The sequence below is a fragment of the Ceratotherium simum genome, chromosome 29, assembly GCF_057802395.1.
Source record: "Ceratotherium simum simum isolate JZ-2026a chromosome 29, ASM5780239v1, whole genome shotgun sequence".
Lineage (NCBI taxonomy): Eukaryota > Metazoa > Chordata > Mammalia > Perissodactyla > Rhinocerotidae > Ceratotherium > Ceratotherium simum.
Genome location: NC_141928.1, coordinates 24,990,737 through 25,017,836, shown reverse-complemented (window position 1 = coordinate 25,017,836; position 27,100 = coordinate 24,990,737). Strand labels below are relative to the sequence as shown.

Below are 27,100 nucleotides of genomic sequence, written 5' to 3'. Positions count from 1 at the left end.
ATAATGTTGTTATACCCATTTACAAACAAGAGTGCTGAGGCATAACTATGGCAAAGTCACCCATAGTTAACATTTTTGAGGTCACCCAGCAGGTAAGTGGCAGAATCTCTGTGCTCCTAAACACTCCACCTTGACGCCTCCTCCCCGAAATGATTTCCTTCAAAACTCTGTGCCAGCGAAAGTGATTTTTCCTGAGAAATTGGTTTGTTTCTTTATTTTTGCACAGTATGCGCCATGTAACTGCCAGAATTCCTGTTCTGCTTTGATCAAGAGGAAAATCAGAGCCAAATTTGTGGTTTAAATATAACGACTATGTGGGACTCAATATCCTTTATTTAGGGATGATTCTTCATAAATTAAGAAAATTATCCTTTTGGCTGTCATAATTGTTGAAGATTTTACTTCCTGTTAATATTCTCTTTTTTATTGTTTGCTTATGGTATTTTGGGTGAATGTGTCCTTAATTTTTATATAGTCTAATCTACTGATTTTACCTCCATTGCTTTTATACTTAACAAGTTCTGAGATTGGTTAACATTCACTTATGTGGTTTAACTATCCTCTGTTCTAGTTTTAATGGATTTACATCTTAAAATCTATGAAGAACTTATGTCAGTGTCTGCTGTGACTTAAAAACATATGAAAATTTCATTTTGTTCATTTTGTTTTTCCCAAGGAACTAGTCAATTTTCCTAGATTATCAGTTGAGTAAATCTTTTCTTCTCAACTGATATGTGGTGCTTCCTTATAATACGTGAAACTCTTAAGTTTCAAGATATATTCAGTCCCCTTGATGTGTCTGGCAATCCTTGCAAACTCTTCATTTTTGCAGCTTTAGTATATATTTTAAATATATATACTTTCTCTTTACTATTATTACTCTTCCCTTTGAATCTTATTTTAGTGATATTTGTCTGCATATTCTTCCAGATGAACCCTGGAATCAATCCCTAATTCCAAAAAGGGGGGGAAAAAGAAAATCCCTTTAAGACTATTGAATGAGGTTGCATTTTATCTATACATACATTAGGAGAGAACTTAGATTTTGATTAAGTATAAATATATTAAAATGTTCTTTTTGTCTCTCAGGAACATTTTGTAGTTTGTATAATACAGGTTCCACACATTTCTGTTTCAGGTTATTCTTACATATTTTATATTTCCTATAGATCTTTTGAATGTGATTTTTCACTATATATTCTGTTTATCATTGTATGTAGAAAAGTTGTTTAATTGGTATTTTTATGACTTCATAAAAATTGTGATTGTGAGCATCCTTTTCTTTTTCCAGATTTAATATGATTGTCTATATTGTTTCCATAAGTGGCTGCAGGTTTAAGGTGAACATTTTTTTATTATGTCAGTTGTCAATATGAGTTTCTTAGAATTTTATTGAAAATGCTTTAAATGATAATGAAGTCATTTTTATCTTCTACTAAGTAATCATATGAGTTTTTCCTGTTTGTTATAATGAGATAATTTATTATGTTGATAGAGTATCTGATTTTAAACCCTTCTCACATTCCTAGGATAAACTCTACTCATTTTGGCAGACCATTCTTTTGAATGCGAATGGTTAGCATACTTGCTATCATAGTTTTGTATCTTTTTTGTTAATAATTGTCAGATTTGCAACAAAATAATAATAGTTTGATAACATGAATTGATTAGCTTTCACTACTTGGGCCAAATTGTATGTTATGAGAATTACTGTATCTTAAAACTTGGAAAGAATTTTCCCTCATTGATCCCTCAGTCATTTTTGGAGGAGTAATTAATCCTCTGATAACATTTTCCATTTTTTTACGAGGAATTTTACATTTGCATTCGTACATTTTTTCTTGACTCATTTAAGAATTTCCATTTTCTTAGAAAACCATATATAATATCAAGAGTATTCAATTTAGGTGCATAAATTTATGTATAAGGTTTTATTATTCTTTTAAAAACCTCAGCCCTCTAGATACTTTGTTATAGCTTCTCAGAAAAATTCTATTTTTGCATTTTTCTTACTTATATTTTAAAATCTATTATATTACTTCATTCAAAGATTTCCCTTTTATCCATTCTACTGCATCCCACCTCCTTTTAGTCCATTTTCAATTTTACTTATCTTTATGTACTTCTTTTGACTTTCCTTGCAATCATTCTTTTCCTACCTTTTGAATTTAATGTTTAGTTATTTTTATTCTTCCTGTTTAATAATGAAAGGATTTATAGCTATGAAATTATATCGGTATATTATTTAGCCTACACCTCATAACTTTGGCTTTAGGGGTTTCTCAATTTCATTTTATTCTCTTCATTTTTTTTATTGTTTTTTGTGAGGAAGATCAGCCCTGAGCTAACATCCATGCCAATCCTCCTCCTTTTTTTTTTTTTTTTGTTAAGGAAGACTGGCCCTGAGCTAACATTCGTGCCAATCTTCCTCCACTTTATGTGGGACACCGCCACAGCATGGCCTGACAAGCGGTGCGTCAGTGTGGGCCCGGGATCCGAACCCGGGCCGCCAGCAGTGGAGCACGTGCACTTAACGGCTGCGCCACGGGACCGGCCCCTCAATTTCATTTTAAAAAAACTGCATTTTTTAATTTCTCATTTGTCCATTTAATTAATTTCCTTTACCTCTCTTTGTATTGGAGTCTTTATATTTTTATGTTTTTGTCTAGTTCCATCCTTCAGAAAATATTAAGACCAATGTTAATAACATCAACGCTGTTAAACGTGTTTTAAATAACCTTTCTTTTTTGCTGTTTGCCTTTTAATAACACAGAGAATTCACTTGAAGTACAGAAATTTAAATCTTTATGTATTTAAATCTATTGTTCTTTTCTTTTTATTCTCAGGAAGTCTTTCTCCATTAAAAATTCAGATTGCCTTTTTATTTTTAGAAAATTCTCTTACATTAAAAATCCATATTTTTTCTTATATTTTATTTCTTAATTTGCCTGATTTAATTAACTAATTTAACTTAATTTAGTGATTCTGTGTGTGTGTGAGGTGAGAGTCAAACTTGGATAAATAAACTTTTTTCCCATTGATTTTTGAAATTTCCTTTATTGAATATTACATTCTTCTATAAATTAACATTTGTTTCTGAGCCAATTTGTAGTTATATGCAGTTCCATTGTTCTGTGTATCCCTGTACCATTAGTGAGCTATTTTAATTTCTGTCAGTTCACAATCTGTTTTACGATGGTGAGAATAAGTTCTCCCTCATTGTACCTCATACTCAAAATCTTTCTGTTTCACACCTGTCTATTCTTCAATACACTTTCTATTCATTTCCATCAATTTTTTAAAATGAGAATTTTCATTGTAATTATGGTTGTTGTCCGAATTTGGGGGCTACAGTGAGTTGTTTCTCAATAAATTGTAAATAAGAATGCAATTCTCTTTGATGGTGATAATCAAATCCACCAAGATTTGCATACATTTTAAATCATTACAGAGATGTGCACAATAATTTTAAAGAAAATTTAGGACAGGGTAACTCCACAGTAGCCTTATTAAATGTATTACCATTTTATTTTTTATTTATTTATTTTTGTGAGGAAGATCAGCCCTGAGCTAACATTCGATGCCAATCCTCCTCTTGTTTTTTTCTTGAGGAAGACTGGCCCTGGGCTAACATCTGTGCCCATCTTCCTCTACTTTATATGGGACGCCGCCACAGCATGGCTTAACAAGCGGTGCATCGGTGCGCGCCCCGGATCCGATCCGGCAAACCCCGGGCCGACGCAGCGGAGCGCGTGCACTTAACCACTTGCGCCACCAGGCCGGCCCCATGTATTACCATTTTAAATGGAAGACTGGGTCCCTCACAAGAGGAGTTTGTCAGTCATGGAACCATGGAAAGGGACAATTCTTAGGAGTAAACAGTAGTATGTACATGGAAATTCTAGCCAGAGGAGACAACTGACCCAACTAAAGAGATTTATTGAGATTTATTGTCCCATTGTCAAAGCACCTTTTTTATGGTGACAGATCCATCCCCTTCACTTCATTTAACTTCCTGAAATATCTGAAGAGGCTAACTCCCTTTGGTTTGGTTTTATGCAAACTAAGTGTGTTCATGGTTTGGGTACCCTTGTAGCTTCTGACTACAGGGAAATACAAGGCTTGTCACGCCTATGTCTTTCAGTACTCACAGTAGTAGGTATCTCATTGTTAATGAACTGAATCTTTGCTTACTAGTAAATTTCATTCTCCCATCTAAGAGAGAGTAGTCTCTTCTCAGTATGATAATATCAGTTTTTCTGAGCCTGCAGAGTGAGGGTCAACTCTTGGACTATTAATGAACCCACTGGTAAGCCCAACATCCTTCCTGGTGACACCCTCCTTTATCATCAGCCATGGATCCAACACTAGATTATACAAGAGTAAACCTGTAAATCAATTTGGAAGGACTTGACATATATATAGTATCTAGTTTTCCCATCTTGGGTCCCGACATATCTCAATCTATTCCCTACATATAGTTCTTCTTCTTCCTTTTCTGGAAGTTGGTTATTTAATTACATACATGCTAGTGCTCCCAGGTATACTGTATCTGACATATAGTAAGGATTCACTAAATAGTAGTTCTCAGCAACTCAATGTCATCATTATCACCACCATTATTTGTATCTACAGTGTGTAAAGAAGCAGCAAACTGGAAGAGGTACTGAGTTTATTCACTCTGGACCCAAGTTCAGTAATAATATGTCACAACTCTCAGTGAAGGACAAGGCAGAAAATCTTCTGATGAAACAGAATTTTAGGGTCCATCTTAAGATTTACTGGTTCTAATTTTGTCCTTTCATCAACAAGGTAAAAGTAAATTGAGTTCAACAAAGTGAGGGAATTACACAGCATTTGCTTTTTAAAAAATCCATCCAAATTGGCCCCAGTTAAAAAAAATCATTAGCATTTGAAACTGTAAACTTCAGTGACTTGGAAAATTGGATTCTGGCGTAGAAGTCTTTTTACCAGTCGAAAGGAATGAAACAACATATTTGTTTATATATGTATATCTCTGTGCGTCTGTATATATGGATGTGTATTTATATTCATTCTGAGTCAGTTTTCAGTTCTCCTTCTTCACAGAAAACAGGAGAACCCAGAGAGCAAGAGAAATGAATCATGGAAGGCACCATACCTTCCAGAACTTACCAACACACCGGGGTTCTAGACCATCCCACTGGGCATTTCCTTGACAGGTGAGCTTAGCACTTCCTTCTAGTCTGTACCCTTCATCACAGGTAACCAAACACGTGGTCTTGTAGGACATTTCCCCCGCAGAACAGCTTATCCGGCCATGTTTGGGTTGGCGGAGACGAGGGCATGTTCTTACTATATAAAATGAAAACGATTAGATCACATTTTACTAAATAAGGACAAAAATACTAAGTTTAATAATGCCTATGCATTGCAAGCAAGAAAATGTGCTTTTTAAAAAATGGCAAATAGTAAATAACACACCTTTATATTTTGAGTTAGTATGGGACAATTTAAAGGCTGTGTCCTATCTAATGCATTGCCCAAGCAATATCACCTTGTTCAGCGATCTGCCCACAGGTGGGAAACTGAAACTGTCTAAGGAGTCTGGTCATAAATGGACGATGATGCCAGTAGATTGGGGGTGGGTGACAAAGGTAGGTATCTGCAGCCCTCAGCTGGGCCTTTGCTGTCATTTTCCAGGCTACGTTCCAACAAAAGGAAGGGATCTTTTCCAGAACAGAGATTTCAGGTTCACGATCAACTCACTTCTCAGATGCCATGGGCATATCCTGGGCCTTTTAATGATCCCAACCTCTGCCAAGCTGTCCAACCTCCGCAATCTTAAATTCCAATATTCTACTCTCTGATCACAACTCTGGTCCTTTTAGCTTTTCACTCCTTTCTTCCCACTTACTGTAAATCCTAGTTCATAATGCTCATCTTGACTTACACATTAACATCGTTTGGTTCGTTTGTTTTTGCTGCTGTGGCAGACTGCTAGTTGCACAGCCAATAACCACCCTTCCCAGTTTTGGTCAGCATAGTAATATGCACAGCTAGAAGATAACAACTCCCCATCTCCACCACAATGAATGACAGTCAAGGAGATATAAGCTGAAGCTGTTTGGGACTCCTAGAAAGCTTTTGAATGGGGACTGTTGCAACTGAGAGAGTACTTTTAAGCCATCCACTCCGCCTCCTTTGTCTTAAAATACAGACATGAGGAATAGTACCCCAGCATAGTATAGTACAAGTATAGGATATTACAGGATAAGCATCATGCACTAAGACAGCAGAGCAAAAAAATAAAAGAAGTTTGGGTCTCTGATGACAATGCAGCTATCACACCAGCTTTGAATTTCCAACTTCTGTCCTTTTAGATGGGAGAAAAAGAAGAGAAACACAATTATAAGTGCTTAAGACATTGTTAGTATTTGGGCCTTTGATACCAGTTGCTATATGCAATTCTTAACTCTCTGCCCAGCATCCATTCACTTCTCTTTTGCTAATTTTCTAGAGAAAGATCCTTCTCTTCTTTTGGATCATGGGATTTGTATGTGCTCCAACCCTGCTCAGGGGTAGATCATTTGACCTAGGATCACATTCCCCTAGTCTGAGAAGTGAGCAGGAACAACTGATGACACAGTTCCTTTCTCTACCAGCTTTGAAACCGCCATGATCGAGCAGCCAGAGGGATATTTACTAAGCCCTTGATGCTGAAAATGCCCCTACACCTCAGCCAGCCTCAACACCACCACCACCAGCAGTGGGAGTGCCATGCGGTGTCAGAGAAACCTGCATTTCCCCAGTGCTGCCACTTCTGACTCTCTAGGCTCAACACTACATCAAAAAAGCTACAAGAGGGCATTCAGCCTGCTCCCGCTTCTGCAGGTTCCTAAACAACATCTGTTCTCTGAGTTCTCCTGACAAGAGTCTCTCACCACCCAGCCCACCAAAATCGCATAATGTGTCTTCGAGTCCATCTCAATCAATCCCATCGTGCCCTATATTCCCGTTCATGACAATCTCTTTGGAAGCCCAAGGCTCCAAGTCACCCATCATCTCCCAGGGCCATCCCCAAAGAATTCTGATCCAAATCTAACTCACAAACTCTTGCACCTGCCCTCTGGAATACATGATCAGCCTTCAATAAATCTCCTCATATTCTAAACTTCCCTTTGGAATTTTTCCTTCATTTTCTTATCCTAATCAAAATCCTATTGTCTCTTATAGACGGGGCCTGGAAGTGAGAGGGGTGTCTTCTTTACTTCTTATTGCCATCCCAGATATCATTCTTTTTCCCTTCTTCCCAAAACCCCCCAGCTCCCTCAAAGTGTCTTATTATATATCCAACATCCTTTTTTCCCCCAATTCTCGGCTGACCTCTGGGCCCCTGCTCATTCTCTGAAGATTTATTCTCTCTCTCTCTTTCTCTCTCTCTCTCTCTCTCTCACACACACACACACACACACACACACACTGGTGATTTCACCATCTGTGTAGATGATCAGTCCAGTATCCTGGAGTCACATTCTTCACCTCATCTTCTCCAATGACCATACCCTTCACCCTACCTCAGCCTCCCCTCCATTGCTTTATCCTCTAGACCTCATCATCACCAATCCAAGCATCCCACTCTCTGACAACAACCTCCTATCTTTCCAAATCACTCCCCCAAGTGCTTCAAACTCCATCAAATTCTATATCCTACTGGGGCCTCCAATCTGTTGTGTGTCCGTCTTTAGAGAAAATCATCTCTCAAGAGATTATACTCTTTCTATACTTCTTTTTTTCCAGTTTTAGCTTAGATCTGCTGCAATCAGGATTTCCTCACAGGGGGCTGCACAGACTCATGGAAACGCACCCTATCAGTCAGATGGCATGTACATCCCTGTCATAAACAGATATGGAGAGGAAAAGAGACTAGATTCCCACTGAATATGCCAAAGGATGGGCACATATACTCATTGTAATAGCTTACAGATATAATCCTACAAGCATCAGGCATGGTACAAAAAAACAAAAACAACCCTTACAAAAGAACCAAGCTCAGTTTGCTCTCAGAAAGGACTTCTGCCACCCTAAAGGCCAGAAGACAACATGGTAATCCCTAAAGATTTTTGAACAAAATCGTTTGGGACTCAAGAATTTTGTGGGGACTCTGGGTAAGATGTATGTTTCTTTCCTCTACTTTTCTGGATATGTTACATATCAAGCATATATTTATTTACGATAAAAGCTTAACTTTAAAATAAGAGGAAAGGAAATTGGGGCAAAATATTCAGTGTATATTCAACTGAAGTCACTGTTTGATAGAATCTATTCTGAAGGAACCCAATCAAACTACATTAGTTGGCAGAGCGTAAACATTGGATGCATTAAGTATATGTTTAGGATTGATTACTCCTTAAAGAAAATTCAAGAATTAGACTAGAGGTTAAACCATAAGCCCTAGCCTTTCAATCTCTGGGATGGTTTGGACCGAAGTCAAATATAAATGAGAAATGAGTGGAAATATTTTGCCTTCTACACTTTGATTTTTATTGAGTGTGTCCATCATGTAAGTAGAATTTTTATTGAGTGTGTCCATCAACTGTGCAGAAATATTTTACCTTCCATGTTTTGACTTTCATTGAGTGTGTCCATCATGCATAGCACAACGTCAAGTGCCAGGTGGGATTAAAAGGTGAATAAGATAAATTCCTACGATCAAGATGTATAAAATCTGGAAAACCATATTAAACAACGGCTTTCAGAGTCAATAAACTGCTGAAATCACTCCAGCTTTCCAATCCGAGATGAAATAGATTTGCAACATCTCTCAAGAGTACAGATAGTAAATTAGAGTTGATGTTTCATATACATGCAAATTATTCTGCTTCTCAAATGTTGGTTTTAATAAACTTTCATTACTCCTCAGGGAAAACAAAGCATATGCAATAATTCCTATTTAGTCCTTAAACATTTTACACTCCTTTTCAATCAAGAATGATCATTTATTATCATTTTTAATGGGAACATGCTTATTTATTAGTTTCAACTTCAAAATTTTTTTTATTTCAACAAGATGAAAAATTTGGCCATAAATGTTTCTTGACTTACATTCATGTTAAAGCAATCCCTAAATATTTATTTAGTCTTTTTAGCAAACAGCAATTTAGTCTTTTAAGAGAATAGTCGACTGTGTAATAGACAATGTGGGAACCTGCTCTGGTTCTCATTTTAAAGACTAATTAGATTTTTCCCCAGATGCACACTTCTTGTCAATCTCCAAATGGTGATAACATCTATACTGAAAATAAAATAAATCTGATGTTAAATGTACAGTTCTTATTGTTGTTTGAACCATTTTCTCAGGAAAAATATTATCATAAAATTTAATTTACTGTGATGTTGTAGGTTAGTTATCATTGAGAAACCACAAAAGAATCCTTATTAGTTTAGAAAGAAATGCAAAATTCAGATAAAATTGAAAGTAAGTATAAGTGCTTTATGAAGAGTACATAGGAGGACTAAGACTCAAAACTAATAATTATTATTCAACATTACAAAACATTAACGATAACAGGAAATTTGTAAAAGGCTTTATTTATGTTTTACACTGATCTTTTATTTCTGTCTCAATTTTAGAAAGATTTTCAAGAAAAAAATAACCAAAATTGTTCTCTGTCCCTATAATTAGATTTAAATTAGATCTGTAAAATACTACTCTCTGCATACCACCACCCAAAACAGAAGTGAATCCTTACGCAATCGCCATATTTCTTTGAATCCCAGAATTCCCAATTGTAAGGCACACCATTATTTTACGTGCCACTAATAAAAAAACAATAGTATCTATGAAAGGATTTAATGCCATTGATTTTACGGTGCATCTCAGTTTTAGAGATGCTAAAATGCGGGGAAAAAAGTGTTGTAGAATTAATGAAATACAGTAAATGCTTCATGGCCAGCCCTGGCGGTCTAGTGGTTAAGATTCAGCACTCTCACCGCCATGGCCCGGGTTCATTTCCCGGTCAGGGAACCACACCACCCATCTGTCAGTTATCATACGGTGGCAGCTGCATGTTGCTGTGATGCTGAAAGCTATGCCACTGGTATTTCAAATACCAGCAGGGTCATCCGTGGTGGACAGGTTTCAGTAGAGCTTCCAGACTAAGACAGACAAGGAAGAAGGACCTGGCCACTCACTTCTGAAAAAATTAGCCATGAAAACCCCATGGATAGCAGCAGAGCATTGTCTGATACAGCGCTGGAAGGTGAGAAGATGGTGCAAAAAGATTAGCAGAGTTCTGCTCTGCTGTCCACAGGGTCTCTAGGAGTCAGAATTGACTCTACAGCACTAAGAAAAATATGTTTCATAGAACAATATCTCAAGTAACTAAATCCATTAATGATGAGCCAGAGGAAGGGCCTGAGAAAGTATCTTCATTCAGGACCACTTTGTATACTGCTAAGTTAGGTAGTATCTTTGGGGATGAAACTGAAGGGATCTTAGGAAGATCCATGGCTCTGAAGCATCCCTCTTACTTTGATTAAAATTATTTTATTTATATTGGAATATCAACTGAAATTACATAAAAGAGAATAAGGCTGCTTTTTAAAAATGTGAACGCATGATGGGAAGTGACATAAGCAGATCATCAACATATCTGTTTATTAATGTACTTATCAATAGGTATATTTGTTAAATTCAAGTTCTCAGCCATTCACCAGAGGTATAATCAAGGATTGAGGGGGGAAAGATACCTTCTGTGCTCATAATGAACTCACAGCCTAGCAGAGGTGATAGATAAGATAATTTTAAAAAGTAAATGTGCTGGTTTATATTGTAACAAGTTGTTTAAGCTGGGAAACATGTTGTCAGAACCCCCTTATTATGGGCCAGGTTAGGGTCAGTCAAAATAAGAACTGGCACTAGATTCTAGAAGGCAGAAGTGAAGCAGTGATCACTGTAGTTAGACTCAGTGATGGACAAATGCAGACATGCCCAGTGGGTTCCAGCTTGTCTTTGCTCGCCTCCATTCCACGTCCTGACTGCTGACCCTGTTGATCAAAGGCGGCCCCAAGCCCACTGCCAGGTTCTTGGCTGTGGAGCCACAGGGTGTGGTTGCACAGACGTGATGCTTCTCTTAGACCTCCTAATGCATTTCTCCTTTATGGTTCCACTTCAGCAGCTGGGTGTGCTTGGTTTCTCAGATTGAGTTGGTAGAAACTCTTCTCATGCTCCAACTTCTCTTCTGGACCAGCTCCTTCCAAGATCATGAAAGGTCCAATTCCTAAAATGAGTCCTTTATCCCATAACATGCATGGTAACCGTGCTTTCCTGACTGGCCCTGACACACAGAGCACAAGGGCTAGAAGGAGGGGAGGACAGGCCTGTGGATGCACATACAGAGGTTAGAGGTCATCCCATCCAGGCTGAGGAGCTTGGCCACAGCGGAGGGTTTATATATAGGGACCAAGAGCAAAGGCAGGGCTACGGAACAATCAAGGCTATGGGAACAACTTGCCAAAGAATGGCTTCCTGAGACGGCATGGCCATTTCTTATGGCTTTAGGGTAAGATGCGAGGCTCAGGATGTAGACTGTGGATTATAGGGCCGGACATTATCCTAAAAGGGTTGTCTAACCTGCTTGTCTCACTCTTCCTTGGAAGGCCAATAAATAGAAAGTTAAAATGTAATGTTTTTCACCCTCTGCCATGACGTATTTGGAAGAAGGGGTAGAGATTTATACAGAGCTTAAGAAATATATCTAAGAGGTTTTCTATGATTGACTTTTTTGGTAATAGGCTTTTTACCATTGAGACTACATTACTGAAAATGTCTTTCCTTTGCCTTCCCACATAAACAGTAGCTTATCTGAGTTTAGAAATCTAGGGTCTAATTCTTTTTTTCCCAGAATCCTGGAAACATGCTCATCTTCTAATATTTAGAATAGCTAATAAGGGGCTCAAGGCTAGACTGATTCTCTTTCCTTTGTAGGTAATGTTATTTATTTCTAACCATGAAACAGGCATAATTTTCTACTTTTCCGGGGCATTTAGAAATTTCACCAAGATTATTTCCAGACATGGATCTGTTTTTAATTTTTTTTTATGGCACTCAATATGTGATTGTAAACTGAATAGCAAAGATTTTAGTTGTGTATATTTTCAAAGATATCAGCTTGGGGAATATATTCTTTGATCTTCTATTAATGTTGCTTCTCCACTCCATTCTCTCTCGGGATTCCTAATATGAGAAGAGTCTATTTCCTGTGACTATACTCATATCACTTGATTCTCTCATAATTTTTTTTACTCTCTGAAATTTTGCTCTATTTTCAGAAAAGTTTCTTGAGTTGATTTTCTAACTTATTAATTTGGCTTTTAACCATGTCCATTCATTTTGTCTGCAATCTTTTTTTTTCCCTAAGAAATCTTTTTGCTCTCAGATTTCTCCCATTTCTTAGAATCCTGGTCTTATTTTAGCAATGTAATTGCCTTCGAATCTCAGTGATTCCATATTTTTCCCTTTTCTTTCAGGTCTCCTTCATTCAATTTGCTGATTCCTTCTCTTTTTGTAAATACAGATGAGAGTCTGGATTGGGACCTGATTTAAGCAAATTCATATTTACAGATGGGTTCAGTACGGGTGGCTGATAAATACAAACAGTGCATGTCTCCTGGGGTTCACAAAGGATCTTGGAGTGGTGAGTAGGTGGGCTTCCATATGGGTGTGGGAACCAGGAGAATTCTAGAAGACAGAACTCCTTACTCTAGTCCAGTGAGCTGGGTGATGGCGGTCTTGGGGCAGTCAAATCCTTAGCAGAGTGTATTGCCAAAGGAAGCCTAAGGGATGCGGTGGGGATAAGGTTTCCAGATTTAGCAAACCCCAAATTAGGATAGCTAGTTAAATTTGAATTTCAGAAAATCAACAAATAATTTTTAGTATAAGTAGGTGCCAAATCTTGCTTGGGCTTACACTAAAAAATTACTTGTTGCTTATCTAAAATTCCTATTTAAGTGGGCGTCTTGTATTTCATCTGGCAACCCTAGGTAGGGGGTGAATACTATATTCAGAAGCTTCGTGGGCAGGGATTCTCAAGTCCTTTGCCTCACTCCCTTCTTATTTTTCTTAGATAGGCTCTCTTCCAACCCTTCTTGTGAAACCTTAGGAAGTTGGCTGTGCAACAATTGTAAGAAGGAGGAAAGTAGGTCCTGGAGACACTAGAGTGGAGGTGAACTGAGGTACCATTCTGTCTGTTGTTTCTCTGTATTTGATGTGGGTGCCTGAGGTTCTACCTGAGGTACCGTCTCCTTTTCCATTGGCCTGACCAGGCTCCGTGAGATCTCACTTTAGCACACCGCCACTTTCTATAGCATTCTGTCTATTCCAACTGAAGGCTGGAGATGTACAAGTTGGCTAACTGCTGCTCCCATTGCAGGATCCTGGTGTGATTCCCTACGTCCAGCAGTCCCAGTCGACATCAAAGCCCCCACTCTGACCATTCCAAAACTCTCCCTGACACCCTGTCTTGGCTGCTGGAAATCTGAGGTTTGGGGTCACCTGTTCACTGACTTCCCAAGCAGGCCCTCCCTTTGCTTGGTCATAAAAAGAGCATAAAGGACATAGTTTATGATGATGTGGTCAACTGAACTTAGTAGCTCTGACTTCAGACTTGCTATAATTTTTTCTCTTTCTGTGGTCTGTGGTCTATGAAATCAAAAGAAACAAAGAATTTACTGGTCCATTAGAATTTAAATCAAGGAAATCAGGCAAGACCATCAATAAACAATGTGAACTGGCAGTTTGCATACCTCTGCAGGAGCTCTCTGAACCAGACCACAAACCATTGGGTAGACACAAGAGGATGCTGCTTCCCACGAGGTCAAATCCAGGGTGACATCGGACCCCACAGGCTGCATTAAAGTGGTTGTTGCAAGTGTTGTGGATAAAATAACCGTTTTCAGGAGGCCTCAGGGCAGGGCAGTGGACAACTGACATTTATAGAAATAAGATAAAAAAGCAAAGTTAGCCTTTGTCCAGGAAGCATCCTCCCCCAACCCCTTTTTTTTTTGTTTGTTTAAGAGGACATTTTATACACACGGCTAAATCACCCACAGCATTCCCATTTACTGCATTTGAATTTCTAAGTGCATATTTGGAAGAAGAATCCTTATATCTCACTCCTTCTAGGTATTTACTTCCAATTAAATTTAAAATACAGACTAAATATTATTTTTTAAGCTTTAAACTTCTTAAAATTTTGATATCTTCGTGGATACAAGATTTTCTAGCTCTTGATCTCCATATGTCGTTAGCTATTTTCCTTCTTAATTAAGGTGGCATGAGATAAAGAATAATTAAGGCCAGCAAATCATGTTTGCTACAAATCCCAAAAGCAATGGCTTCTTGTACATGTTATGGGTTAATTAAATTAAATTAAATTAAATTAAATTAAATTAAATTTTAGTTTTTGATATGATAATATCAAGATACTTTACTTGTAAAAATTTTTTCTTTAAATGGATTTAACTATCACCAGGGCCAAAACTAGCTCATTTGTTATTCAAATTTGTTGTTAAATTTGTGGCTTTTTTTCTCCTAGATTCATTTTAGATCTTTTCCAAGTACTAAATCTTTCTAGTTTCATAGTTGCATTACTCCTGGGGTCTTATCCCCTTTCTCTGGAGCAAGATATGAAGAAATGCTATGTAACAAAGGCAAAGAATTCCCCCCAAATATGATTAGGGAAAGGAATCTGAAAGATCATTCTAAATGAATTGGATGAAAACACTGGCATTATTTCCCTAAAAGAGATCAGCTTTTATGTTTCCTACTTACCAGTGGTGGGAGACTTACCTTTGCAGGTCTGGCCGGATGCCTGATATCCCTCCTTGCAGACACAGTCTTCAGGGGACGTACTTCCCGGTGGAGAGGTGTGATTTTCATCAGGACATGGAAGGCAAGTGCTGATTCCTCCCGGCGAACCTTCTGGTTTGTATGTCCCTGATGGGCAAGCTGTGGGCAGACAGCGAGTCAGGAAAGTCCTTTATATGTGGTACATCAATTGATAGTTAACATTTTTGAAACTAATTATGGGGTAAAAATCCAAATAATAGCTTTTATAGAAATAATAGTATAATTCAAGCAGAGAGAGAAACCAAGATTTCTTTTTTTTTAAAGAGTGATGTAGTTTGTTAATTGCAGGTTAGGCAGTGGCCTCTTATGTCCCACAATTAGTTACAATCACAACACAACACAGCATGATATGTCTGGGCTTATTTGTGGGAAAATTCAAAGTAGCAATGTATGTTAAGAGACTAGAAGGAATCAATGATATTAGACACAAAAAAATCTTGATAAACATAGTATACACCATACTCCATCGCCCCTGACCTGGGCAGGTCCACCTCCCCCAGTGGATCCCAGCACCCTCTCCCAGCAGACAGAAGAACTGTAGATACACAAAAAGTGGTTAGCCCATTGTTTCTGCTCAAAGCAATCAACAAAGGATAGGAACAAGTGAAGGGCTTAAGGGAAATAATCCAATTGATGCGAAACAGGCCCTTTGATGAAAAAAGAATTAAAGACCCTGCTTTACCCAGGCTCAAGAAAAAAAGTTTAAAAGCAAAGTTTAATTGACCTTGCTTCCTAGCCTCCCTCTGCACTGACAATGTGGCTTTGAATTTGTACTTACTCTCTCTGGAGTTACACATTTGTAAAATACTCAAAATTAAGAATTCACTAACAGAGAAATTGTGGAACAAAGGGATTTGCGGTCTCAGTTAAGCCAATTAAATGTAGCAGAGTCCCAGTACGCACTTGATTATTAAAAAACTGTAGCAACTAGGGGCCGGCGTGGTGGTGTAGTGGTTAAGTTCGCGTGCTCTGTTTTGGCGACCTGGGGTTTGCAGGTTCAGATCCCAGGTGTGGACCCACACGCTGCTCATCAAGCCATGCTGTGGCAGTGTCCCACATACAAAATAGAGGAAGATTTGGCACTGATGTTAGCTCAGGGACAATCTTCCTCAAGCAAAAAGAGGCTGAGGGCCAATCTTCCTCACCCCAAGAAAACAAAACAAAACAAAAAACCCAACTGTAGCAACCAAGTAATGTGCATTCATGTGATGATATTTTATATAAATTATCTCATTTAATCCATTAATAAGTAGTATTAATAATTATTAATATTGTTATTAATAAATGCATTGATTATATTAGTATTATTATATCCATTTTAAAAACGTGAAAATGGAGACAGATATTCAACTACTTGACTAAAGTGATGAAGTCAGTAGGTGACAGAACTAGAATTTCCTTTAGTACTTAAAGTAACATTGGTTTATTACATTTTTATGTCGAAAATTCAAATTACATTCATCTTGTTGTTACTTAGTAAGTCAAACATTTTTAAATGGTAGTGCTCCTTTCCTCTTCCTCTTGTCATTTGTTTATGCCTATTTCTGGGTAGATAAGCTCTGGCTTATTCATTTAGTTTTTTAAGAGACTATTTTTTAGATCAGTCTTAGGTTTACAACAAAAGGTTGAGTGGAAGGTTAGAGTTAGAATCTTAAAGCAATATATATATTAAATATATATTAAAATATATTTTTATATATATATATATATATTTGCTTTTGTCCTAGGGACTGTTCTATGTACTTTATAAATATTAGCTTTATAATCTCCTTAAAAACCTAAGAAGTAAGTAATTTTATTAAGCCCATTTTATAGATGAGAAAACTCAGGCACTAAGAGGGTAAATAACTTGCCAAAGTTACACAGTGAGTAAGTGGCAGAGCTGGGATTTGAACCCAGATAATTTGGATTCAGAGGCCAGTTGCTTTACCACCACATGTGCTGTGTCTCAAATCCAGGTCTCTTGGATGCTAAAGCCTTTATTTTAACCACTATAATATACTAAAAATATAAATAATCATTACTGAGAGACAAGATTCATAATATGATGTAATAGTTAGAGACAATAACCAGGCTTCTAAAATCCTTGATTATATTTAAAAACATTTGCCCATGATATATGGTAGAAAATTCTAGATCTGGATAGATCTGTGACAATTAAGAATGAGAGAAACATTTTTAAAATAACTATAATGATATGTGACTTATGAAAAATACTACAGCATAAAAAAGAGAACATTACTTCGAAGCATCATATTATTAAATAGTGACATTATTGAATTATTCATATCACTGAATATGTCTTTCTATAAAAATTTCAGTAAATATTTGCACAGGTCCTCAAGAAAATGCAAGACAACATGGTGTCCTTTAAACATAAGTCAGCAGCTGTAGGAGAAAACGATTAAGATAAACAGAGATGGAAAAGAAAATATAAATTGTAACAGTAGGATTAAAATTGTCATTGGAGGCAGTAAAAGGAAGCCATGAAACTCCAGGACAGAACTGAGTAGACATAGGAGAAGTAATAGTTGTGCTTATAATGTAAGAATATATTCTTTACTTAAAGCTTTAGTGTAAAAAACTCATCAAGTTTCAGGCAAAATCAATAAAAAGTGATGCACATCCAGGATGAAGGAAAAGTGTTACAAGCATCTAGCAAAGAAAAACAAGATACTTAAAAATGGGAAAAATCAAACTGATATTTCATTTCTCTTGTGCAAAAACAAATGCCAGGAAAAAGAATGGAATAAGATATACAGCTATATGGAAAAAATATTATGAACCCGGGGCCGACCAGGTGGCGCGAGCGGTTGAATGGGCGCGCTCCGCTGCGGTGGCCCAGGGTTGGCCAGTTCGGATCCCAAGCGTGCACCGACGCACTGCTTGTCGGACCATACCGTGGCGGTGTCCTGTGTAAAGTGGAGGAAGATGGGCATGGATGTTGGCCCAGGGCCAGTCTTCCTCGGCAAGGAGAGGAGGATTGGCATGGATGTCGGCTCAGGGCTGATCTTCCTCACACACACACAAAAATATATTATGAACCCAAAATTCTCCACTTAGGGCAAGATATTGTAAATACGACGGAAGAGAAGGGCATTCAAGGATGTGCATGGCTTCAGGAAATAAAGATCTATTTCATTGTGAAAGAAATCTAAATAAAGAACTCAAGAATGGAAACAAAATTGTATTTAATAAATTGCTTGGGATTAAGAAACTAGTGGAACATACAGAATATTGCTAAATATCTTGCTAAAATAATTGTGAAAATGAAAACAAATATCAAATAAAGCCCTTCTTATACAGAAAGATATATGATCTATGGAAGAAAATAATAATCTTTGCATAATATAAAGAAGAAAAGTTTAAAATATGAGAGAAACTGGGAGACCGGTGGAAAGAGGAAGAAGGTGAATTTCTCATTTCTTTTCATTTATACCAATATGATAAAACTAAAAGAAAGACATAGGTTCAAATTTGCACATAAAAAAATACACATAACTATGAATAGAAAAAAAATGTATAACCTCCGAATCAGTTGGGGGTGGGGGGAGAGAAGATAGAAAAACATAGGAAAATAAAAGAAACAGCAAGAAAGAATTAAAAACAAAGCTGCATAAACTAAGGTTATGGAAGTAAAACCAAACATATCAGTCATCATCATCATAATAATGGGTTAATTTAACCCTGTTGATAAGACATAAATCTAAAATAAGTTAGACATACAGGTCAAAACTAATTGGATGTACAAAAATATGTTAAACATTTCAAAAATCTTCATGAAGCACACAAACTACTATCTTGAGAAACAGAAGCTTAATATGTTAAGAAGTTTGCCTAATACATGAAAAGACATGAATACTTCAATAGAGAAGCTGACAAAGAACGAGAACTGGAAATTTACTAAAGAAGAAATGAAAGTGATCAATAATTACAGGATAAACTGTTTAGCCTCAGTCATAATAAAAAAATGCAAACTAAAGGCTACTTTGTAATTTGGCACATTTTTAAAAGGATGTTAATACCCATTGCCAGCACGCATGTGGGAAAACAGGCTCTCTCCCACTCTGCAGGGCAACCCGAGCGTAGACCCCAAAAGCATCAAACGGAGCTTTCCCTTTGATAGAGCATTTCATTTCTAAGAATTTGCCCCAAGTAAAAGCAAGCAAAAATGTCTATATAATTGTTATTTATCATTACACAGCATGGGAGACAACACAAATGTCTAGAGATGGGGGTTTAGTTAAATTCTTCTGATACATTCATCCAATGGAATATTAGCCATAAAAATATAATTCTTGACATGGAAAGGTATTCAAATTATGTAGTTGAGAGTAAAAAAAAAAAGCATGTTTCAAATACCATATGTATTGTGTGATCCTATTTGACTAATAAATACATATACGAGACTTACAGGAAATGATCTTTAAGGATATGCATACATAGTACACATTCATGGTAGAATTATGAGGTTTTCAGGTTTGTTTATTCTGCTGATCTACATTTTCTAGTTTTGCTACACTGCATAGGTAATACTTGTGCAAAAACAATTAAAAGTATATAAAAATTATATATGAAAGAGGGTCATGGTCTCAAATCCTCTGTCATTTGATGGTTATTGGTTCTCTAACCTCAGAGATCATTTTGATTCCTCCTTCTCCCTCTATCTCCTTCAATATCCAAGTGAAAACCATGTTGTTTGGATTTTACTCCTTAAAAAATCCTCTGCATTTCCACCTCTCCCCTCCACCAGCATTGCTCTTATCTTAGATATGAATGCATCATCTCTCACCCGGGTTTTTACAAAGTCCTCTTTACTGCTCCCCCAGCCTCCATCTCTACCCTTCAATCCATCTTAGATGTTGCTGCCTGAACATTTTCCTAAAACATAAATTTGATCAAATCACTTTCTATCTAAAGACTGCACCAACAGGAGGCGGCTCTCTCTCTTCACTCTGACATATAATGACATCTTTGATCTGTCTGTAACCTTCCCGCCTGTCGGCTACAATGAACCCGTGAATTCCACATTCTAGTTAGAACCCGCTTCAGAATCAAGTAGAGCCTGGTTTTCCACTGCACCTCCCTGTCTCGACTTACTGGACTTAGGAGTTTGAGCAATTTACTTACTGTCTCTGAAACTTGGTTTCTTCGCGTATAATATTAGTAGTACTTCCCTTATAAATTTGTTGTTAGGATTAATTGAAATAATGTAAATAAAGCAACAATACCTGGCATGTAGTTGGCATTCGGTAAATGTTAGAATAACTTCCCCAACTCTTAATTTTCTCACCATCAAAGAGATAACGAAAGAGATAATGTCCTTTATAGGTTTGTTATACCCAGGAGATGCTCTGGCTCTTGGTCAATATTACCCCCCTTTCTTTTCCTTTCCCTCTTCCGCTCAGCTTCTACCTTTGCATACCCTTTCCTTTCTCTGAGTGAACCTCCAGCATCCTTCAAGCCTAACTCGTTTTTCAAAGCTTCTCCAACTTTTTCAGACAGATTTCATTGCCTTTATTTCTGTGCCCGCAGAGCACATTACCCTTCCTTCTGCTCTGGCACATATCACACAGTATGTAACATATGCACTTGTCTCTTTCTCTCAGTGGGCAACACGGTCTTGTGAATTCAGAGTCTTCCACTTATCTGACTCTGCCGTTACCCAGCCCACTGCCTGAGCCAGCAGTCACTCAACCAAAGGAGGGCAAGAAAAAACAAACTCTGCTGGAAGGTGGAGGGTGTGTTTCGTGTGGGGGGAAGACTCAACTCAGAGAGACAAACAATAGGAAAGGACATCAGACTTGGAATCAAGACAACTGAGTTGCAATCCTGGCTCTTCCTCTAACAAGTGATGGGGTCACCGGCAAGTGAGTTTCTTTTCCTACAAAATACAGAAGTTACGATTAATCATGTCAATGACCTTTCCAGTGCTAACATCTGATGATTCTATAAATAGAAGAGTACTAAAAAGTAAGCTAAAGAAACCTTCCATATGAGCAGTCAGATTCTGTTTATGGATTTTACAATTCATTTAAAAAATAATATTACCTAAAAAGGAACTAATCTTACACTATTACCTACCAAAACTTTTTGAGTAATCAAGGGTTTACAATGCTGGAGAACAGTGTTTTGGATAAAAATATCCAAAAGTACATTTGGAAATGTATTGTGAAATTCATAATGATAATGGAAAACAGACTTTAGGAGAACTTTTTAAAGGCATTGCACAATTCTAGTGGGAGAGGTGTAATCAACTTCTTTGATTCCCAAATGGGAAAATTCCTCATCTAAAACCAAGCAAAAGTTGAAAAGACGAAATAAACTGTGGTTTGAACAAGTTTCACAAGTGATGGTAAAGGGTTAGGGTATGTTTTTTTCTTTTTAATATGAAATATTTCCTTCCTGGAAATGTACCAAATATTATTTCTTAATTGCTCTTTTTGTTGTTGATAAAATAAGCACTTTCTCTTTTCAGAAACATCTTGGCAGTTATCAGCTACTATTACTGGAAGTGTGATTCTTGAAGTTATCATGTTGTGCTAACATTAGATTCTTCTTCAGCTGACAACGCAATTCTTTGACTGAAATAAAATAAAACATCGACCAGTTTGGAATTTATAATATATGAAGAAGTCTCCATTCTCTCTAATCTATCTTACTCACTAAATATCAGTTCCTTAGATGACTATTTTAGTTAGTATTAATAACTAAATAACATATTATACGGTAACTTACATTTTACAAAATTCCTTCTTATATATAATCTAAGATTAATTTTAAAAAAATCTCTAAAAATATTAAGAGCCTCTGTTCCTTGCACAATTCATCTTTCAAGGTTGATGAATCTCTTTAAAGAATATAGTTTCAGGGCAGTTGTATCAGCAGCATTCAGGCCGTGCACTACACAACTCCAAGGGTGCCCATTCATGTAAATTATAATAATGCCTAGGAGTTGTACAACTCAAAAGCCACAGCTCCTGCTATATCAAGATAGGGCACCCAGCAAGAATCTGGGCCCCCAGAGAAAGGCTCTCTATTATTACAATACCATGCTTCTTCTCAACTTTACGGATTTGTTCTGAATAAGGAATCTGTTCCTACAAATTCTTGTGCTAGGATTTTGAGCACAGGATCCTTTGCACTAGAAGAGAACCAGTTTTCCCCACGCAGAGCCAATATTTTCACAAATACAGCACAAGGACCGAGGAATGCACACAATGGACTTTCTTTTTATTAAACAGCCCAGATTCTTTCTATTTTCATCAATGAGTTAGGTGAGGAGACCTTGAACTGTGCTGGATTATGCACATCTGAATCTGTGTGAAATGAGTTAGCATCCTGCTAATCTCACTGCAACTGGTTAGCTCATTTCGCTGGAAGACAGACTATGTGGACAAAATTGTGAATTTGAGCAACTGTGTGGTGCCACAGCAGCAAATGGCACCCCAGTGGCAGGATGCCATGTTGCAAATGTAAACATCTGCTCAGGCTAGAAAGGAGATTACTGATGGATTAGGACAAGTCTATCAAAAACCAAACACCAAAACCCTCAAAAGACTGTGTCCAGAAGAGAACGCATCAGCAAAGTGACTGTCATATGTTAAGAATTAATATATGTGTTCACACACATACACACTCATATATACACATACACTCACACATAAACATAACCTAGCTGAGTACAGAATACATAGACAAAGTCTTTTTTGTTGAAAACGCTGTATTCTTAATCGTCTTAGGGTATTTACTGTCTGGATGAGAAATGTGAGATCATCCTGAGTTTTATAATTAAAATTTTGTGGGCAAGCACTTTTAGAAAAGGCCTCTGGAGATTTTAGAATTATCTTTAACCTAATTTATTCTTTCTAAAATAGCTAACAACTCAGAATCATGTAAAGAAGAAAATAAAATTTACCATAGGCTAGACCACTCTGGTTTAACTATTCTTTTAATGTTTGATATTTAGATTCCAACTTTTTTCAATTATAAACAACTTTTCTATAATCATCTTATTCCCTTATGTCTCTCATCCATTTAAAAAAATTTTTTCTTAGGCATTTCATATTAACTTTTCAAACTCATTAGCCTATTGTCAAATCACTTTATATTCCCATTATCAGGAATAAAAGTACATATCTTATTGTACTCTCCTTAGCACAGGTATTAACAGTTTTTAAAATTACCAATTAAACATTATTTAAATGTGAAGTCCTGTGAATTTCAGTGCAACAGGGTTTCAACCTGAACCTAGGGTGGATCTATCCCTGAGATTCAGACATATGTAGGCCCAAAAGAAGTCCATTTGCTTGAAAAACTTGAGACCCTTTTGGGAGAAAACTTTATCCATGATAGGGGTAATATTCGAAATGTTACAACCCAGAATGGCATGATAATTGATCAGCGAGAAGAGACATTAGCTGTAGCATCAGGCGGAGTTCTACACGCCCACTTATCTGCCTGATGTTACCTCTCCACGGGCTGGACTGTGGGATAGGCCAGTAAGCCTGGAAAATGGGTCAGATCAGGAAAGGGGCATTCAAAGGTCTTGGGGCAGCAGCTACTTACCAACCAGAACATAAGTATTTCAATATTTTAACAACTTTTACAACTGTACTGATGCATATCTGCTGAATCTTAGGCTGTCCTAAGGAACAAGAGAATGGCACACGTTGGACCTAATAACACTTGACCTTAGCCGTCAGAAAGGAGAAAAGATTCTGAGCATAGTTTGGTGTTTGTGATCAAACGTGTTTCCCTTTGGGTCCTATAACGAGTGGTAAGTTATGAGTAAAGTCTCAGCCCATAGCTGCCTTTGATATTTCTCTTTCCCCATCTCCTCTACCTCACTTCAACAAGACTTGAAGGTCTTTGGGAGGTTGGAAACGTGGATTATATCAGTTGCTGTTGTCCATGCCCGTTGTTGCTACACTAATCTAGGACCTTATTATTTTATGACTTGACTGATTCTATAACCTCTATACAAACATCTCTTTTTCCAGGTTACTTCGGATTCAGTGATTTCTGGCCACAGATGCCAAATTAATATTCCTATAACATGGCTTTGATCATGCCACCTTCCTGCTCAAAAATCTTTAATGGCTTGCAGTTGCCAATTAACCAAAGGCTATCTCTGTAGATTGGGATTCAAGTCCCAGTACAATCTGGTCCCTACTCTTTACCTTCCTTGCCCTGAATCCCACTATTTCCATAGATTTAGCCTACTTTCCCATCCACATAAGCTACCTCCAGTCCCCATCACAAGTCTGTACTTTCCATTTTCCACAGCAGTATCCCCATTTCTAACTGTCCTAATCCTTTCAAACCCAGTTCATTTCCTTACGCCTCCATAAACAAGAGTAAATACTTTTTGCACAGCTATAGTATTGTCACATCATTTTTATTTTCATTCAATCTCAGTTGATTAGAACTAGATTAACCATAATTCTTCATTCATGACACACATTCTGACTTTTTTATAGTAATTATAGCTCTATTTCAAAATAAGCTAGTTTAAGATAAGTACTGTGTAAGAATCGTATCTTCCAAAGTACCTAAAAGATATTAGATAAATAGTTGAAAGGGTCAATGGACAGATTTAAATGATTCCCTTCTGTAGTTTCCATAAAACCTGATTCAGAATGATCCATTCTGCCTGGCATTCATTCTGATGATCTGTGTGGTCTAGTCTACTGCAATTTAAGTACTCCACTCATCCGGTAATTTTTTTTCTTAGTCCCATATTGAAGTGTTTGGATTATTTTCTGAATAATCCGTGTGTAAATAAAATTGCAAGTATTTTACTTTGGCCATTGCAATGCTTCCAACACACTAAATTTCACCATGTTACCACCTTTCTCCCATTTCATCCATTAAAGCAGGGTGTGGTGCAAAGGACAGAGTGAGAATCCTCAGAGGAGAATTCTGCTCATTACTACTTGCTCTGACACTGTCTGACCTTCTCTAAGTTACGTAACCAATTGGAGAACTGGTTATTCCATCACAACAGCATGAGTGAGCATGTTTGTAGCCAAGTAGTTGTAAAATTAAAATTTTTTGACCCTCTGTAGGGATGTAGCTACCCACAGTCAACCACCAAACTGTGGAAAGCGAAACCGTGAATAAGGAGGGAAGCAAAACCGTGGATAAGGGGAGACTACTGTATGTATATGACAACACATAAGAGGGATGTTATCCAGACTTGAGGCAGGAGTGGGGTGGTCAGGTAAACTTTGTTGGCCAAAGTGATTTCAGAGGTGAGACCAGAACTGTGCAGAGAAGTGAGGGAAGGTGTAGGAGCAGGCTGATGGCATTCTAGACAGAGGGATCAACATGTGCATACCCAGAGGCAAGAGAGGGCATTCTTGAAAGCATAAGGGTTCCCGCTGGCTGGAGTACAAAAGGGTGAGTATAGAAAAGTAAGCGAGTGCCAGAACCATCAGGGCTAGATAGGCGATATTCAAAAGCTAAGAGTTTATCCTTAAAACAATGAGAACAATGGCAATGTTTTAAGTTAGCGTATGTGACAAGATCACTCTGGGTGCCTTTTGGAGAATGATTTTGAAGGACAATGACATTTCATTCTCAAACACATGGTATGATTCACTCACTCCCATATATCTCTCTATATAAAGATGATTTAAGAACTTTGAGCTATGATTAATTAATGCTTTATTTTGCTTAATTGCTTTTGTGTTTTTCTCCATAACTCTTTCTAAAATTGTTATCCTTGATTTATTGGCCGTTAACTATTTTTTTCCATTTTACTTTTGGTTTCAGTAGGAATAAAAGTCATCATCAAGCATAAGATATGGGAAAAACTGACATCACCATGTTTCCACAAAGGGTCTTCCTAAATAAGTTAACACATAGAGAGCAATATCACTGTTGGATACAACCAACAAGGAAAAATCTGTCAACAGAGAAGAAATGACACACACACAAAAAAGAAGATTCTGTTTCCAGGAAGATGGAGTAGACCATATAGGGACCTTGAGATCCAAAGACCAGCAGAGTGGTAAGTTTTGGGGTTCCTTTTTCCTTACTTATCTCAGACTTAGAGCTGAAGACGCTGGCAACCCAAAAACACCAATGGGAATGGACAAGAAAACCCCAGACAACAAAATACTGCTCTTTCTAGCCAAAGGATGAAGAACAGGGTAGCCTAGCAAGTTAGAACACTTTTAGACAATAACCATTCAACAACTCTACTCCAGCCAAACACCACAGAGACACTGTGGCCCAACCCCAGCCATACCAGGCAGAGGCTAAGTGGGGAGCCTAGACTTCCACTCTTGCAAAGCTCTAGCGAGGCACCCCAACACCTCTGCCAGAGTGGTATCAGAGAAGGCCAAGTAGAGAGATGGGTTTTCATGCCAATGGAGACCACACAGGAGTGAGGGTTGTGTCTCACTTACACACTCATCCAGTAGTAACTAGGGGTCCCTCCCCCACCCCACTGGAGTGGTGTCAGAGTAGGCCCAGTGGAGAGTCAGGACTTTCGCCACCACCAAGCAGTAAAGGGGTCCCCTCCCTGTAGTGTCAGTGGACACCACGTGGGGAGCAATAAGAGGCACTCCTACCCCTCCTAGCCAGGATGGTATCAGTGGAGGCTTAGCCAAGAGCCAGAACTTCCATCCACATCCAGCAGTAACGAGGATCCCTCTCACACACATACATGTCAGCGTCAATGGGGGCAAAATGAGGAACCTGGATTTCTACGTTCACCTGGCAAGAACAAGGCAGTGCTCCTCATCTCTCTTCCTCTGCTAGAGGAATGTTCACATAAGATTCTTGAAATGACAAAACCACAGAAATGGAGAACAGATTAGTGGTTGCAAGAAGTTAAAGTGAGGGCAGCTAGGGTAGGCAGGAAGTGTTGGGGGCTCTAAAAGAGCCTATTATAGATCCCTGTGGTGGTGGAACTGTTCTGTATCCTGACTGTATCCATGTCAATATCCTGGTTGTGATAGTATAATATACTATGTTATACTATACTATATTGTACTATAATTTTGCAAGATGTTACCATTGGGAGAAACTAGAAAAATGATATAGGGGATCTCTCTGACTTGTTTCTTAAAACTGCAGGTGACACTACAATTATCTCAAAAGAAAAAGTGTGATGAAAAATAAAGAAGCAAAAGGCAGAGAAGCAAAATTTCAAGGTGCATCTAGAAATATCCAAGATAGAGAAACTGTATCTTGGAG

The 27,100-nt window shown here is 37.7% G+C and overlaps 1 protein-coding gene across 2 annotated transcripts in view; it reads right to left on the bottom strand.

The window, feature by feature from the left end:
* SVEP1 (sushi, von Willebrand factor type A, EGF and pentraxin domain containing 1) overlaps nucleotides 1-27,100 on the bottom strand; it is a 178,125-nt gene that overhangs the window by 104,245 nt on the left and 46,780 nt on the right. For both annotated transcript variants that reach the window (XM_087419320.1, XM_087419319.1), the window contains exons 4-6: nucleotides 14,831-14,989; nucleotides 13,786-13,965; nucleotides 5,155-5,334 (exon numbers count right to left, since the gene is read on the bottom strand). In XM_087419320.1, the coding sequence (XP_087275446.1) occupies nucleotides 5,155-5,334; nucleotides 13,786-13,965; nucleotides 14,831-14,989 (519 nt within the window). The remainder of the gene's footprint in view (nucleotides 1-5,154; nucleotides 5,335-13,785; nucleotides 13,966-14,830; nucleotides 14,990-27,100) is intronic.